Consider the following 16,082-nt stretch of genomic DNA (forward strand, 5'->3'; position numbering starts at 1 on the left):
ACAAATTTATGGTGACCAAAGGGGAAAGGGGGTGGGGGAGGGATAAATTAGAGATTATTAGCACATACAAGCTACCATATATAAAATAGCAGATAAAAACTACTACATGTAGGGCTTCCCTGGTGGCGCAGTGGTTAAGAATCCGCCTGCCGGTGCAGGGTAAGCAGGTTCGAGCCCTGGGCCAGGAGGATCCCACATGCCACGGAGCAACTAAACCCGTGCGCCACAACTACTGAGCCTGCACTCTAGAGCACCCGAGCCACACCTATTGGGCCCATATGCCACAACTACTGAAGCCCAAGCGCCTAGAGCCCATGCTCTGCAACGAGAGAAGCTACTGCAACGAGAAGCCCATGCACCACAATGAAGAGTAGCCCCCACTCACCACAACTAGAGAAAGCCCACGCACAGCAATGAAAACCCAATGCAGCCAATAAATGAGTTTATTTATTTATTTTTAAAAAAGACCTACTACATACAAAGTAGATGAACAAGGTCCTACTGTATATATGTGTGTGTATACATATATATATCTGAATCACTTTGCGGTACACCAGAAATGAACACAACACTGTAAATCAACTATACTTCAATTAAAAAAAAAAAAAAAAGCAAGGGAAATCTGTGAGCCGAAGAGAGGTAAAAAGCCGAGAAGAGGTTCCTGCGGAGTGAGGTCTGGCTCACAGACGCCCGGGTGCAGCATCACCTCTGAAGGTTGCCTTTCTCCTGACGATGCTTCACGGCAGCTAGCTGTGGGGTGCTGCCTCTCTCCGGCAAGACAGGGAGGATGAAGGCCGCTAGCTCTAAAAATGGCAGACATGTGCCTCATGAAGAGCCCAGAAGGAAAACAGAGCCTGTGGAATGTTCAGGCAGCTTCCTCCTGTGTTTCTTTTTTGAAATAACGTTCATCATGAATGTAGACGTTTCTCTGTTTCCTGTCAGTATTTTTGTGTCACTGACAGTGAGTTTCCAGCCCTGTGGTGATCTCACTTAAACTAATAAGTGAAGTTATTTTTAACCAACTGGATGCTGATGAAATGAGCTGCCTCCACTTGGGCTCTCTGGCTTTGCTTCTCTTGGCAGCTTGTCTGTGGGCTCGACAGCGCGGGGTCTGGAGGCTTCAAGTCTCCTCTCACCTCCTCCCAAGGCTCCCTCGGAGTGTGCTTCTGCGTCTCCGTCTCTAAGCCAGGGCTGGCCCGGCTGCTCTCCCCACCAGCCCACCTCACCTTCTTAGCACTGTATTCCACCTCCCCTGCCTAAGGTACTCCTGGCCTGTATTTCCCATAAAAATAGAAACAGAATGATTCCCCTTCCTTTATGTCTTCAAGAAGAGATCTGCCAGACTTCCCTGGCTGTCCAATGGTTGAGACGCCCTGCTTCCACTGCAGGGGGCATGGGTTCGATCCCTGGTCGGGGAACTAAGATCCCTCAAGCCGTGGCAAGGCTACAAATTAAAAGAAAGCTGAATGCTCACCTCTCAGGCGAGCAGGAATTTTTGAGAGTAGCCAATTCCCAGGTATGCCTGCAGGAGGCGCTGTGCCTCAAGATCGGCTTTGGGGAAGTTCCAGGGTGATGGGAGACTGGAACCAATGAATTGCAATTCTTTGAGCAGCTAATAGAACGTGCCAGTTCAGGGTCCCCCAAGGGCATGTGGAAGAGTCTGCATTCATTACCATTGACCTGGCACTGGCCAATTGTTCATTTATTTGTCCAGGGTAATGAAAAGCAGTGCTCAGACTTGTGGGTGCTTCAGATAGGTAGACAGCTGGATAGATAGATGAATGGATAGACAGACAGATGATTGATAGATAGGGATAGAGGACTCATCTCTGCCTTCAAGGAGTTGACGGTGTATAAGGAAAAGTTTGAGATGAATGTGCTTCCATGGTAGACTTCCTGAGGCAGTGGCAGTTGAGGTGGAATTTGAGGATTTTGTTTCGTGGGGGTAATGGTTGGGAAGGGAAAAGAGGACACTGCAGCAGAGAAAATAGCTGGAACATGGCTGGAAATCTGAGATCCCAGTGGTTCTGGGGAGGCTAGCTCTAGGTGAGCCCTTGTCCTAGTGCTTCAGAGAATGGGTTGGGTTTGGAACATCCCTGGGGGCTCAAGTGGCTGTTGGGCAGGTCTGAGGAGGCTGCAGATGGCAGCCCAGATAATCCCACTGCAGTTATTCTCAACTTGATCTATAGATTCAATGCCCTCTCAGTCATAGTTCCAGCAAGTTATTCTGTGGATATGAACAAACTAATTCTATAGTTTATATGGAAAGACAAAGACCCAGAATAGCTAACTCATAATTGAAGAACAAAGTTGGAGGACTGACACACTTCAACTTCAAGATTTACATAGTGGGAGGGATGGATTGGGAGTTTGGGATTGACATGTACACGTTACTATATTTAAAATAGATAACCAACAAGGACCTGTGTGGCACAGGGAACTCTGCTCAATACTCTGTAGTAACCTAAATGGGAAAAGAATCTGAAAAAGAATAGATGCATATATATGTATAACTGAATCACTTTGCTGTACACCTGAAACTAACACAACATTGTTAATCAACTATGTTCCAATATAAAATAAAAATTTTTTTCAATTAAATAAAAAAGACATAAAGATGCAGAAATCAATACAGTGTGGTTTTGGTAAATATCAGTGGAATTGAACAGAGAACCTAGAAATAGACCCACATAAATATAGTTAACTGTTCTTTGACAAAGGAGCAAAAACAGTCTTTTTAATATAGGTTCCGGGACAACTGAACATTCACATGCAAAAGAAAAGAATCTAGACACAGACCTTACACCCTAAACAAAATTTAACTCAAAATGGATCATAGACCTAAATGTAAAATGCAAAACTACAAAACTACTAGAAGATAACATAGGTGAAAACCTAGACGACCTTGTGTATGGTGATGACTTTTTCGATATAACACCAAAGGCACAATCCATGAAAGAAATCATTGATAAGCTGGAGTTCCTTAAAATTAAAAACTTCTCCTCTGCAAAAGACAGTGTCAAGAGAATGAAAAGGCAAGCCACAGACTGGTGAAAATAAATGCAAAAGACATATTTACTAAAGGACTCTTATGCAAAACATACAAAGAAGTCTTGAAATTCAACATTAAGAAAATGAGCGACTCCATTTAAAAACAGGCAAAAGATCTGAACAGATACCTCACCAGAGAAGATACACAGGTGGCAAGTAAGCATATGAAAAAATGCTCCACATCATATGTGGTCAGGAAAATGCAAATTAAAACAACAGTGAGATACCACTACATATCTGGTAGGATGACCAAAATCCACAGCACTGATGACACCAAATACTGGCAAGGACGTAGAGCAGCAAGAACTCTCATTCATTGCTGGTGGGGATGCAAAATTGTACAGCCACTTTGGAAGACGCTTTGGCAGTTTCTTACCAAACTGAACATACTTTTACCATGCGATCTGGCAATCACAGTTCTTGATATTTACCCAAATTAGCTGAAAACTTAAGTTCACACAAAAACCTTTACGTGAATGTTTATAGCAGCTTATCTTCATAACTGCCAAAACTTGGAAGTAACCATGACGTCCTTCAGGTGGTGAATGGATAAATAAACCGTGGCACTTCCAGACGATGGAATATTATTCAGTGCTGAAAAGAAATGAGCTGTCAAGCCATGAAAACACATGGAGGAAACGTAAATGCTTATTACTAAGTGAAAGAAGCCAGTCTGAAAAGGCTACCTGCTTTATGATTCCAACTCTATGACGCTTTAGAAAAAGCAAAACTGTGGAGACAGTAAAAGGATCGATGGTTGCCAGGAGCTAGGAGGAATGAATAGGTGGAGCACAGAGGAGTTTTAGGGCCGTGGAGCTATTTTGCGTGATACTACAACGGCAGGTGTATGAAATTACACATTTGTCAAAACCCGTAGAATGTAGGACGTGAAGCGTGAACCCGAACGTAAGCTGTGGCCTTCGAGCGGTCACGACACGTCAGTGTAGGCTCATGGATTGTAACGAAGGTGCCACTGCGGTACAGGATGGTGAGAAGGCTGCACCCAGGTGGACATGGGTACATGGGAAGTCTCTGCACCTTCCACTCGATTTTGCTGTGACCCTAAATCTGCTCTAAAACTTAGTTTATTAATTTTTAAAAAAGCAAGTACTCAGTAATAAATATGATGTAGTCCCATTTATATTAACACACACACCATATCGTATAATATAGCTTATATGTGGAATCTAAAAAAATGGTAGAGATGAATTTATTTGCAAAGCAAAAACAGAGTCACAGATGTAGAGAACAAACTTATGGTTACCAGTGGGGGAAGAAGAGGATGAGATGAATTGGGAGATCGGGGTTGACATACATACACTACTGTGTATAAAACAGATAACTAATGAGAATCTTGCTCTATAGCACAGGGAACTCTACTCAATGCTCTGTGGTGACCTAGATGGGAAGGAAATCTAAAAATAAGTGGGTATATGTATACGTATCACTGATTCACTTTGCTGTACATCAAGAACCACATCATTGTAAAGCAACTGTACTCCAATAAAAATTAAAACACACACACACACATACACAGCCAACTATATATGTAGTATGTATATGTGCCTCTATATCAGTATTTATTTGTAAATACCAAACCTGTAACAGTGCTACCATCAGGGTCGAGGTTGGGGGAGGGGAGAGGCACCCTCTACTCCATAGTCTGTAGTATTTCAGCATTTGACAAAGTACCTACCACTTATGTAAATAAGGCAAAAAGGAACTTGCTGCTGGGCATTGTCTCTGGGTCTGCCTTTCAAGGAGACATTAGAGGGTACTATTGCCCCGCAGTTTAAAAACACAAAGTTGTAAAAAAAAAAATACAAAGTTGTAGCACTTTGTAGCACATTTATTCATTCAACAGTTATTTTCTGAGTCCTTCGTCTGTGCCAGGTGTTCTGCCAGGTCCTGGGGAAGCCAGGGTGAAGGAGATCTCAGTTTAGGGCGCAGGCGGCACCCACGGGGGAGAGAGGGTTGCTATTTTAAGTTTTTTGTTTTTCCTCCCAGGCTGAAACATTTCTGTAGAGTTTGGGAAAACTTACTATGATTCCTTGTCCTCAGAGAAGCCATGTGGAGACCCGCCTGCGTTCCCACACACCATCCTGCAGGGCCGCACGGGCTTGGAGATGGGGGATGAGCTGTTGTACGTGTGCGCCCCGGGCCACGTGACAGGCCGGCGGGAAACGGCCTTCACCTTGCTGTGCAACAGCTGCGGGGAGTGGTACGGCCTGGTCCAGGCCTGTGGGAAAGGTAAGCAGGAAAATAACTCCAGACGGCTGTATGGACTGCTCCTCCTGACAAGAATTTTCTGCGGCTGCCCTGCTGTCCTGCTGTCCTCCCTGAGCTGCCCTGTGAGTCTGAAAAAAATTACAGCTGAGGCTAAAAGACACCTGGTGGACATTTAGCTTCCGAAACATGATCTGATTCCCCCAGATGTCCCCAGTCCGTCGTCATCGTATGCCTAGGGGCAAGGCTTCTGCATCCCACCCCTGCCCAGCCCCGCTGGGAATTCTCCCAGTGGCAGAAATCACTCTCTCCTATGACTCCTACACCACGGACCTCGTGCCAGACCCTGAATTGTTCCCTGACCTCACAGGGCTCCTTTGTCCCCCAGACCCCTTCAGGGCCCACCTTCCTGATCGCCCGTGACATCTGGGTACCAAGCAGAGGTTGGCTCTATCGAGGGGGATGACGCAGCACCACAATATTACTGAATTTATAGCACGGTTGGTCCCCAGAGCGTCCAGCAGATCCGATAGGAGAACCATGATGGGACGAGGGTGCTGTCTTGTCTGTGAGCTTCATCCCCGTTGTTGCCTGAGCTGTGGTTTCTTGTGTCCACTGCAGTTCACTATCTATAGCGTGAATACTCTGCCCGTTATTTCTGCTGGTGGTCATGTGGCTTGTTCTCGTGTTGTGACTGTCAGACACTTACGCTGTGGTGATCATTCTCGTCCACATCATTCGTTTCACATGTGAACACATTTCTCTTGGTTCCTGGGAGTGGAGTTGCTGCCCGTGGGGCAGGTGTGTGTCCAGCTTACGTGATGCTGCCAGAGAGTTTTCTAAAGTGTTTTGACCAGTTTACTCTCCCGCCAGCTGTGAATAAGAGCTCTGTTCCTGCATCCTCAGCAACCTTCAGGATTGTGAGACTTTTTACCTTTTTTGCCAATCTGGTAACTACTCCGTGGTGACCAGTAAGGTCCATTTCTCTACCCAAGCACTTATCCCATGCTAATGGGACACTATTAGCATTTCCTCAGTAAAGCATCTGTCCAAGATTTCTGCCCATTTCTCTAATTGATTTGATTATTTACATAATGTAGGATTTCTTTTTACATAAAACTTTCTTAATGTGTTGACATTTTCTCTCTCATTCTGTGGCTTATTTTTCCCTCTTGGAGTGTTTTTTGATGAATAGTGAGATTTTGTTGTTGTCTTAAACTCTTTGTACACAACTAAAAATTTGTTTTGTAGTTATTGAGTCTGACCTGTTAGTAAAAATGCAATAAAAAGTGAATTAGCATAAAACTAAAGCAAAGATATTCCAAATATGAACAAAAATTTTCCTTACATAGACATAAAAGTCCCCTGACAAATTGTTACAAAAGCATCTAAAAACTTCCTACTTGCTTGTCACATACTAGTAACAAAGTTACAGACTGGGACAAGTCCCTGAAACACAATGTGAGCCATTTTCTAGCACTTTCCTCTGTTGCAGCTGCTTTGTGGCAGGCAGGAGCGCCTGCCAGTTCTAATGGATTCCCCTGTCTGAAAAATCAGGCATGAGACCCAACTTCCTGTTTGTCCAATGTGTCACCTCAAAGCAGACCCGCGCTCACCCTGAGTGTCAGTGAGCTGGCTGTGTTTCTGGCGAGTCACCCAGGCTGCAGCATCCCATGAGCCACACCCACCCCTCAGATGGGCTGTTTACTGGCCCCAGTAGGATGAGGACTCAATGCAGGTTTTGTGTGTCTGACGTGGTGTTTATCTTCTCACCGCAAAGCAGAGTTGTTGGAGCTTTCGGCTGCTGGACAGAAATTTTGGTTTCTACACTTAGCCGAATATACAGACTGTTGTAGTTTTCATTACTCTGTAGATTTAACATTTAAAGTATCTGTGTCGTGTGTGTGTGTGTGTGTGTGTGTGTGTGTGTGTTACAAGAATATTGTTACCAGATATTTGATTCCATCTTACATGTATTTTTCAAGTGAATATCAACTTTTTTGATTATGGAACTGCTTCACATTGGAGAAAAGTCATCTTGAGAGGGTGGGCCAAACAAGGGTTTTGGTGTTGGACCCATCTGGGTTTGGACAACATTCCTTCTACGGCCTATTGGCCCCACCCCACCCCCTTCATCTGTGTAATCCAAGTTGAGCAAAACTGTCCCGACCCTAAAGGAAACTAGTAAACTGAGTGCCTTAGAAGAGACAGAGACGCAGTAGATGATGAGGTAAAAGGAAAAGCTGGAAAACAAGGTGTCAGAGGTGAAATTTTAAAGGATGTATGTGTTCCAGGTGGAAGAAGTGCTCAAAGGCTGCACAGGTTCCGTCAAAGCAAGCTAAAAAGTGTGCACGGGCTTCACAGAGTAAGAGGGTTCCGGTGGCCTCATGTTTTCAGTGCGTATCTGGGGAGCGGGGTGCACCTGGGAGGCACTGCAGCGAGCACAGGGATGAGCCGGAGTGAGGAAGGGGGCCAAGGCAGACAACTGCTGCTGTTCACAGCGAGGACTGGGGTGGGCGGGGTGGGGCAAAGCGTAGCGCCGCAGGAGGACCCGGGGGCCAGAGAGGTGGCCGGGGTTGTTTTGTTTTGTCTGCTTGCTTGCTTTTGTTATTCTACGATGGGAAGAACATCACTTAGGGCAGGACCTGTGATATGGTCTGAGCTCAGGGAAGGGGCCTTCTTGACATTTCCACTCTCGTGCTGGAGGAGGGTATCAGGCCCCCTCAGTGAAGGATGTAGAGGGATGCGTGTAACGCTAGCTCCTTGCTTCCTTGTGTGTTGTTGAGTTCAGCTCCCTGTACAGCAGAGGCAGGCTGTGACTTCAGCTGCCTAGTACTTGGGTGAGAAACTGGCCCCTGCCAGTGGGCATCTCAGACTCTGGAGACAGCAGCTGATCCTTCCAGAAAGGCACAGCCCGTGTGGCTTTAGGACTTGATGGAGACCCCGTGGTCAAGCAGCCGGGGACTTTCTAACATGGGGCTCCCAGGCATTCCAGACTTGCAGCCCCAGCTGCCTCTCGTCTCCAGGATGCACTTGTCACCTTTGCACTGGGCTCTGCCCCAACTCTCCCTGCACATCGTGCGGCTGTCAAGACTCCCCCCGCCCCCAGCCCAGAAGTTTCCTTATGTTTCCTGTGAGCTGCTGGAGCCCGCTCTAAGCCCTCTGGCAGAACCTGCTCCGGGGCCCCTGCCCCTCATTCCCCTCGTGAGCTCTTCAGGCCCAGGGAGCCTCAAGGCTCAGTATCTTGGAGGTCAAGACTTGGAAGAACGTGGGGCTCAAACAAGTTTGGTCTCAGAAATTGTAGGGACTTAGGGGCTCAGGGCAACTATAAAGACCATTTCACTCGAATCTGTCATTGTTTGGGCATCTTGAAGACTGACTAGATGACTTGGATTCGATTCTCTAAAAGCAGAGCCTATTTAGACATCCATGGCTTGTCCAGGGGGAAAGGGAATAAGGGAGGCAGGGAAGGTGAGGGGGAGGAGTTAAGGCTGTGGTCTCAGCTGGATTCTTGTTTCTTTGCCTGATCCCCTGGGGAGCTGAGGAGCATGAATTGCACCACAGGGTTGGTCCCACTTGGAAGCAAGGGGTCCGGTCTGAGTGCCTCCGTATGAGTCCGTCATTGGCTGCAGGCTGCTGTGCATGGAGAGCAAGGCGGCTTGCAACACCTCCCCCCCGCCGCCCGCCACACACACACACACACTGAGGCTCCCATTCCTCCAAGGGCCGTTCTCTAGAGGACCAGCAGCTACGCATCTTCGGCTGCCATCTGTCACAGCAGCTGGGGGATGGGTGCACTGGTCTGGGAAAGGGGACAGGAGCACCGACAGCATCCACTACAGTGGAGAACTTAGCTGCTTATTAAAGCATCAGTTCAGGAGACCAGTGGTTTAAAAAAAAATTAGTAAAGTGAGGGCTTCCTGAATGAGCGTGATGACATTTAAACTTTGTAATGGTGAGCGGGCATGGACGCACAGGGGCATGTCCACCTGGGTGGTCAGTGAGTGCCTGGTTCAGGAGGGCGCCTCAGCCACACACCACTCAGGCTGTATGTTCACCTCGGCATTAGGGTCCAGCCTCAAATATGCTGGCGAAGTCTCTGACTTAAGCACAGGGACGTTAGCCTTGACCATCAACCTGAATGGGTGGGACTTCTTAAACTGCCGTTTTCTCCCCTCTGCGTGTTGGTATTTCTCTAGCTTTGGTTCCTAGAGTCCGAGTCTGGGTCTGGCCATCTTGTTTTCCATTCTCCTCCCTGAATCCACACTTGGTTTCCATCCCCAGTTGGGCAGCACGAAATGTCTGTCATACCTCTCTAATGTTTGCTGTATCCAGCTATAATTAGTTGTTTCCCTAATTACAGAAAACTCCTGGCGCTTTGCTCCTTACTTGTGTGTGCATATTTCCATGCTATGTTTGGTTTTCTTTGGGCTCCTTATTATACCAAGTCCCACATCATCTTCCAAGCCACATCTATCTCTGGCCACTTGCACCCTAGGAAGAGTCTCTGACCTCGCAGCGCTCCGCGTGGCCGCCCCGGCCACGTGACCATGGTGCCACACGTGGTTGCCTGGGCACACTGACCCCTTCCCTTCTTGCTGTCCTGGCTGCTTGTTGCCTTCAACACCACTGCCCTCTCCTGACTCAGAACCCCTCAGGAAGGGAGAGACTCACAGACCCCCACTCTCTGATTTGCCCCCTGATCCTCCTTTAAAACGTGCCCTGGGGACTTCCCTGGTGGTCCAGTGGTTAAGACTCTGCACTTTCAGTGGTTAAGAATCTGCCTGCCCATGCAGGGGACATGGGTTCGAGCCCTGATCTGGGAAGATCCGACATGCCTCAGAGCAACTAAGCCTGTGCGCCACAACTATTGAGCCTGTGCTCTAGAGCCCATGAGCCACAGCTATTGAGCCCATGTGCTGCAACTGTTGAGGCCGTGTGCCGCAAGTATTGAAGCCCACGCACCTAGAGCCCATGCTCCGCAACAAGAGAAGCCACTACAATGAGGAGCCACCACTCACATCAACTAGAGAAAGCCCGTGTGCAGCAACAAAGACCCAACACAGCCAATAAATTAAATAAATAAATAAATAAATAAATAAATAAATAAATAAATGTATTAAAAAAAAAAAAAAAGACTGCACTTTGAGTGCAGGAGGCATGGGTTCAATCCCTGGTCAGGGAATTAAGATCCCACATGCTGCATGGTGTGGTATGGCCAAACAACAACAACAAAAAACAACAACAAGCCTTTAAGATTTTCCACCCCGAGCTCCATGGTCCACTTTGTGCTTTCTGGTCTGTAATATCAGGAAAGTGAGTGACACCAAGCTTGCCCTCACTCTACCAGCTCCACCACCTCTGAGTCCAGCAACAAATGGACAGCCATTCTTTCTCCATTCCCTGGTCTGTTGCAGCTGTGGAAATAAGACCCATCCCCCAGTTGGGCACTGAGAAAAGAGCTGCGCAAACCATGCCAAACCTGTTCCCATGGCATCTCTGTTTTGGGAATTGTTTTTTGTTTTTGTTCTTTTTTTTTTTTGACAACTCTACTGAGGTTAATTTGCATACAATAAACAGTACCCACTTAAAATATAAAAGTCTCTGAGTTGTCACAGGTGTGTACACCCATGAAACCACCACCAGAACCAAAATACAGAACATTTCCATCTTCCCCAAGTCTCCTCGTGCTCCTTTCTGCAAGAGGAGTTTTATACACTTTATCTCATTTCATCTTCACAAGTCTGGAGAATACAAATGGCCAGCTCCAATTGACAGGTGGGAAAACTGAGGGACAGAGAGGTTCAGTGACTTCCTGCATAGACAGCCAGAAAGAAGCAGAGCCGAAATGTAAAACCAGGCACGTCTCATTCCAACATCTGTAGGTGGCTGTGTGCTTCTCCAGGGGCCTCTGAAAAGCATCAGGGCAGTGCAGGGCTTGCTTTGCAAACTAGCTCTTTCCTAAGTTCCTTTGCTATTTTCTCTCCCTTCTAACGCCCTTCTTTTGTTTTCTTAAATTAACTTCAATTTCTGTTTTTCTCCATCTTCTAGACTTCCTTTTTAGAATAAAAGCCAGAGACTGGACTGAATTTAGAATTTCCTTGTCAATATTGCCATATTTGTTCAGAGGTTCATTGAACCAGTGGTTATTTCTGGCTTGTCTGGTTGTCTTTTTCAAAATTGCTATTTTTAAAGGCTGTGTAGCCAAGACCAGAGGGAAAAAGAAGGCATGTGTGGGCTTCCAGAAATGCAACAACATGAAAAAACATGAGAAGTGGCAGCACTGAGAGAGCCCAGGGTTCTGGGCCTGGCCCGTACACTCCTGCCCCTGATAAAGGCACGACCTGGGCGACCCCTCTCTTTTAACTTCTATTGGTGTGTAGTCTTCTGTTTTCCTGAAGTAACAGTTAAATATACACACACAGGGAATGACTTGATTTTTGCCAAGAGAGCCCATGAAGTTTACATTTCCTGGACCCATTGGTCTAAATCAGACAGCCCAGCGTTGTGGCAGCCCAGGTTTCAGGAGGGCAGAGGGGAGGGGAGGGCTGCAGAGCTGCTGGATGGTTAAGGAGAGCAGAGGGAGGTGAGAGAAATAGCACCTCGACAGGGAAAGGGATAATGTTCCCCATCTTGAGGCAGGCTGTAATTTTGGGTTGACATTCAGTGAGTAACGAACTTTACTGATACTCAAGATGGGAAAAACAAGCTTGAGATACTTTGTCATGAGTAGACTCTTTGTAAACAGTTGATGTCTGTGTTCATTGGAGGTTTTGGTGAAACTGACATAGTGAGAGCCTGTTTCTGAGCCAGACCTTGACCTGAGAACCTGGGCAGACAGGAAGGGCTTGGCTCTGGGCCCTGGGCTGCCATCCAGGGATGCTCTAGGCTCGGGGAGCTCTGGAGGCAGAACCTCCGGACGGAAAGACACACACACACACACACACACACACACACACACACAGAGCTCAGACTGGCCATAAGGGTCCGGGTCAAGGCAGGCCCACCAGGCAGGAGTGGGCTGACCTTTCCCAAATCCCCAGCTCTAACACTATACACTAGGCCAGTGTTTCCTGCACAAGAAGGGATGGAGGAGAACACGGCTCCTGTTCTGCCCATATTCCAGGTGCCTTTTGACTTCTGAAGCTCCTGGGGTGGGTTACACGGGAGAAGGAATTTAGCCGACATCGATTACACTCAGTTCTAGGACTGAGGTTGTTTACCGTTCTTTGCTGCTGTCATGAACCGAATAATGCCCTGGCGGATGGGCTTTCAGACTGAATCAAGCTTGATCAAAATGGGCTTCCATCACTCACTTATTCACCTCTTCACTTGCTTGTTTATGCATTCAACAAACATCCCCTGGGTGTCTGCTATGTTTGAAGCACCATGCTGAGTGCTGGGATACACAGGCAGAGAGGATTTGTCCACACACCAGAGGACAGACCTGTCACAAATACTCTGAGAGGATGACCCGCATGGAGTCCCAAACAAGCACTTCCCAACACAGACGGTCCTCAACCTCAGACACATGTCAGAACCGACTGGCAAAATGCCCAAGTAGCACTTCATGCTCGAATGAGAAGTTTGCCAGGTGCCCACCTGTGGACTTCCTTGGTCTTGAAGCTCGTCAGCTCATCCACAGGCATCTTTCCCTTCCACCAAGGAAAAGCGAACGTTGGAAGCCAGTGCGGAGCAGGGGAGACACAGGAAGGAGCCCTGAAACAGATGGTTTCAGCAGCTGCTAGGAACGTCCCCCAAGTCCCCTCCGGGGGCCAGCGAGTCACGAGCAGCGGGCTCCTTGCAGCCATCCCTGGGCGTCGTCATGGCTGCGGCCATGCTCAGGGAAACCCCTCGAGCCAGATATCGCGAGAGCGCAGCCTCGCGTGGACGCCAACATCTATTAGTGAAAGTGGGTCCAGGTGCTCGCTGCTCAAAAGCCAATACAGAGGCAAGATTGGTGGAAAGGAAAGTTTGCTTTATTTCCAAGGCTGGCAACTGAGGGGGGAGGGCAGTTTCCTATCTAAAGGCTGACTCCTGCTCCCCTGACAATCAGTGGGCAAGAGCTTTTAAAGAGGAGTTGCAGGGGTGTATGGGTGGAGGGGGGAAATCTACATGCAAAAACAGCAGAGTCAGCTCTGACGGTCATCTTGAAATTGGTCATGCAGTGGTGTGACCAACGTCATCTTGATTGTTTTAAGTAAAGTTTATCGTTAGTTCCAGGGTGGGTTTGTTCCCATTTCTTTGAGGCCAGTTCTCAGAATTGTGGCAGCTTATGTCATGGCTACAGTCTGGTCCTCACGTAGTTCACTTCTTCCATCTGGTGGGGGTTTCAGTATCTACAAAAGAGCCTTCACCAAGTCATAGCAGTAACATCAAAGATCACAGATTATAGATCGCAAATATAATAATGAAAAGTAAAATGAACAGGCTTAAATTTTAGGAGCAGATCAAAAAGGATTTTTAAATGTGTTCATAACTCTGCAAGTCATTAAATAAGCAAGCTAAGGAGACGTATTAGAAATAAGCCAAATGCCCACGAATCCAGTTTCAGAGCCCAGGAATGACCACATCTCAGCATTCCACCCAAACCTTGATGCTGGAGATCTTTGCATTTTGCCTTTTAAGGTGCAGAGTGAAGTAGGGGGAAGCTACTGAGATTTGTTTCCACCCGCAGAACACTTCTGACTCCAAATGTGGTGAGGTGGGGAGCCGTAGAGGGGAAGCCCTCACAGCAACAACCAGGGCTCCAAAGCTCTGGACACTAGCTGGGCGTCCCACAAGTCCATTTCATTCTAACATTACCTACCTGGAGTTAGTACAGAGCCCACCGATTAAGGGCCCTGTCCCACAAGACTGCCTCCACTTCACACGTCAATCACAAGTCCAGGTCACCTGGATTTGTCACCTGGACTTGTGGCCACCTGGCTATAAATTTGGGGTTTTTATGACCCCTTCCTCAGGTTTGACAATTTACCAGCACAGCTCACAGAACTCAGGAAAGGACTTTACTTACAGTTACCAGTTTATTATAAAGGATATTATAAGGATACAGATGAATAAACAGAGGAAGACGTACATGGACAAGGTCTGGAAAGATCCCGAGGACAGGAGCTTCTGTCCCTGTGAACCTGGGGTGTATTCCTTTCTAGCACGTTAGATGCATTCACCATCCTGGAAGTTCTCGAAACCCTGTAGTTTAAGGGCTTGTATGGAGGTTTCATCATGTAGGTGTGGTTGGTGAAATCACTGGCCTTGGTGATTAGCTCAGTCTCCCAGCCCCTCTCCCTGGTTGGGGTGAAGCTGAAAGGTACAGCCCTCTAATCACATGGTTGGTTCCTCTGGCAACCAGCCCCCATCCTGAAGCTCTTTAGGGGCCCCCAGAGTCACCTCATTCACATAACTCAGGTATGGTTAAAGAAACTTGTTATGCATAACAAAAAATATTCCTGTCGCCCCTATCCCTCAGAATATTCCAAGGGTTTAAGAGCTCTGTGCCAGAAGCCAGAGATAAAGACCAAATATAAAAGTCTTATCATATCACAATAGCATAGGAAACCTTTCTGTTTAATAGTTGTGTCTTGCAGTAGGATATGACTTTCAAAGAGGGGCAAGCCACCAGTGGCCTGCTCTTTTTTTTTTTTTTTTTTTTTTTTTTGGCTGTGTTGGGCCTTCATTGTGGTGTGCGGGCTTCTCATTCCAGTGGCTTCTCTTATTGCAGAGCACAGATTCTAGGCACACCAGCTTCAGTAGTTGCAGCACAAAGGCTCGGTAGTTGTGGCTTGCAGGCTCTAGAGCTCAGGCTCAGTGGTTATGGCGCACAGGCTTTGTTGCTCCACGGCACGTGGGATCTTCCCAGAACAGGGTTTGAACCCGTGTCCCCTGCATTGGCAGGCGGATTCTTAACCACCGCGCCACCAGGGAAGTCCCAGGGCTGCTCTCTTCTGGAGACACAGCTCCTTGAGACCTTCCTAACCAGCATGGTTCCCACCTCATCAAGCTGTCCTTACATTCTGGGCTCCTGCCTGTGGTACTCCTGTTCCTTCTCACTCAGCTGGATTCCGGATATTTCACAGCACATCTCACAACTCAGAAGTCTTACAAAGAGCAAATCAGAGTTTCAAAAGATATTTTTAAAATTTAATTAAAACACATACAATGATATCACTTATATGCAGAATCTAAAAAATAAAACAAACTAGTGAATAAAACAAAAAAGAAGCCGACTTACAGATATCAAGAAGAAACTGTGGTCACCAGGGGGAGAGGGAAGGAGGAGGGGCAAACAGAGGGGTAGGGGATAAAAAATAAAAAGGTTATTACGGGATTCTATGGAATCGCGTGTGAAACTGTTGAAACTTGTGAAGCACTACAGGATTTAAAGATCTTTCACTCAATTTTTTAAAAGTTTGTGAAACCATATGTACAAATCATAAGGAAACAGATTAATAAATTATCAAAAAATGAAGAAATTTGGCCACCACGCAGGGCAAGAAGTAGTATGCTGCCTGTACCCCCAAAAGAATGTGGTCTTCTGTGTTCGGCTTCTTTTGCACAATGTTCTGTGAGATTCCATGTCTTGGGAAGCAGGAGTTGGATAGTTTTGATGGATGTCTAGATTTCCATTGTATAAATGTACCCCAACTGTCTCTGCAGTTAAAGGCCACTTGAATGTATCCAGTTTCTTGTTATGATAAACATGCTGGTGCGTGTCTTTTGGTGCCCATGTGCACACATTACTGTTGGGTACGTACTTAGGAGTGGAACTGCTATGCTTCACATTGTTGACACTAGGGATTGGCGGT

General features: G+C 46.9%; 1 protein-coding gene across 1 annotated transcript in view; it reads left to right on the forward strand.

The window, feature by feature from the left end:
* The window catches only part of SUSD5 (sushi domain containing 5), a 37,189-nt gene that overhangs the window by 18,221 nt on the left and 2,886 nt on the right, over positions 1–16,082 (forward strand). The window contains exon 4 of the mRNA XM_057706374.1: positions 5,113–5,301. Coding sequence (XP_057562357.1) covers positions 5,113–5,301 — 189 coding nt within the window. The remainder of the gene's footprint in view (positions 1–5,112; positions 5,302–16,082) is intronic.

The sequence above is a fragment of the Hippopotamus amphibius genome, chromosome 13 (genome assembly GCF_030028045.1).
Source record: "Hippopotamus amphibius kiboko isolate mHipAmp2 chromosome 13, mHipAmp2.hap2, whole genome shotgun sequence".
Taxonomy (NCBI): Eukaryota; Metazoa; Chordata; class Mammalia; order Artiodactyla; family Hippopotamidae; genus Hippopotamus; species Hippopotamus amphibius.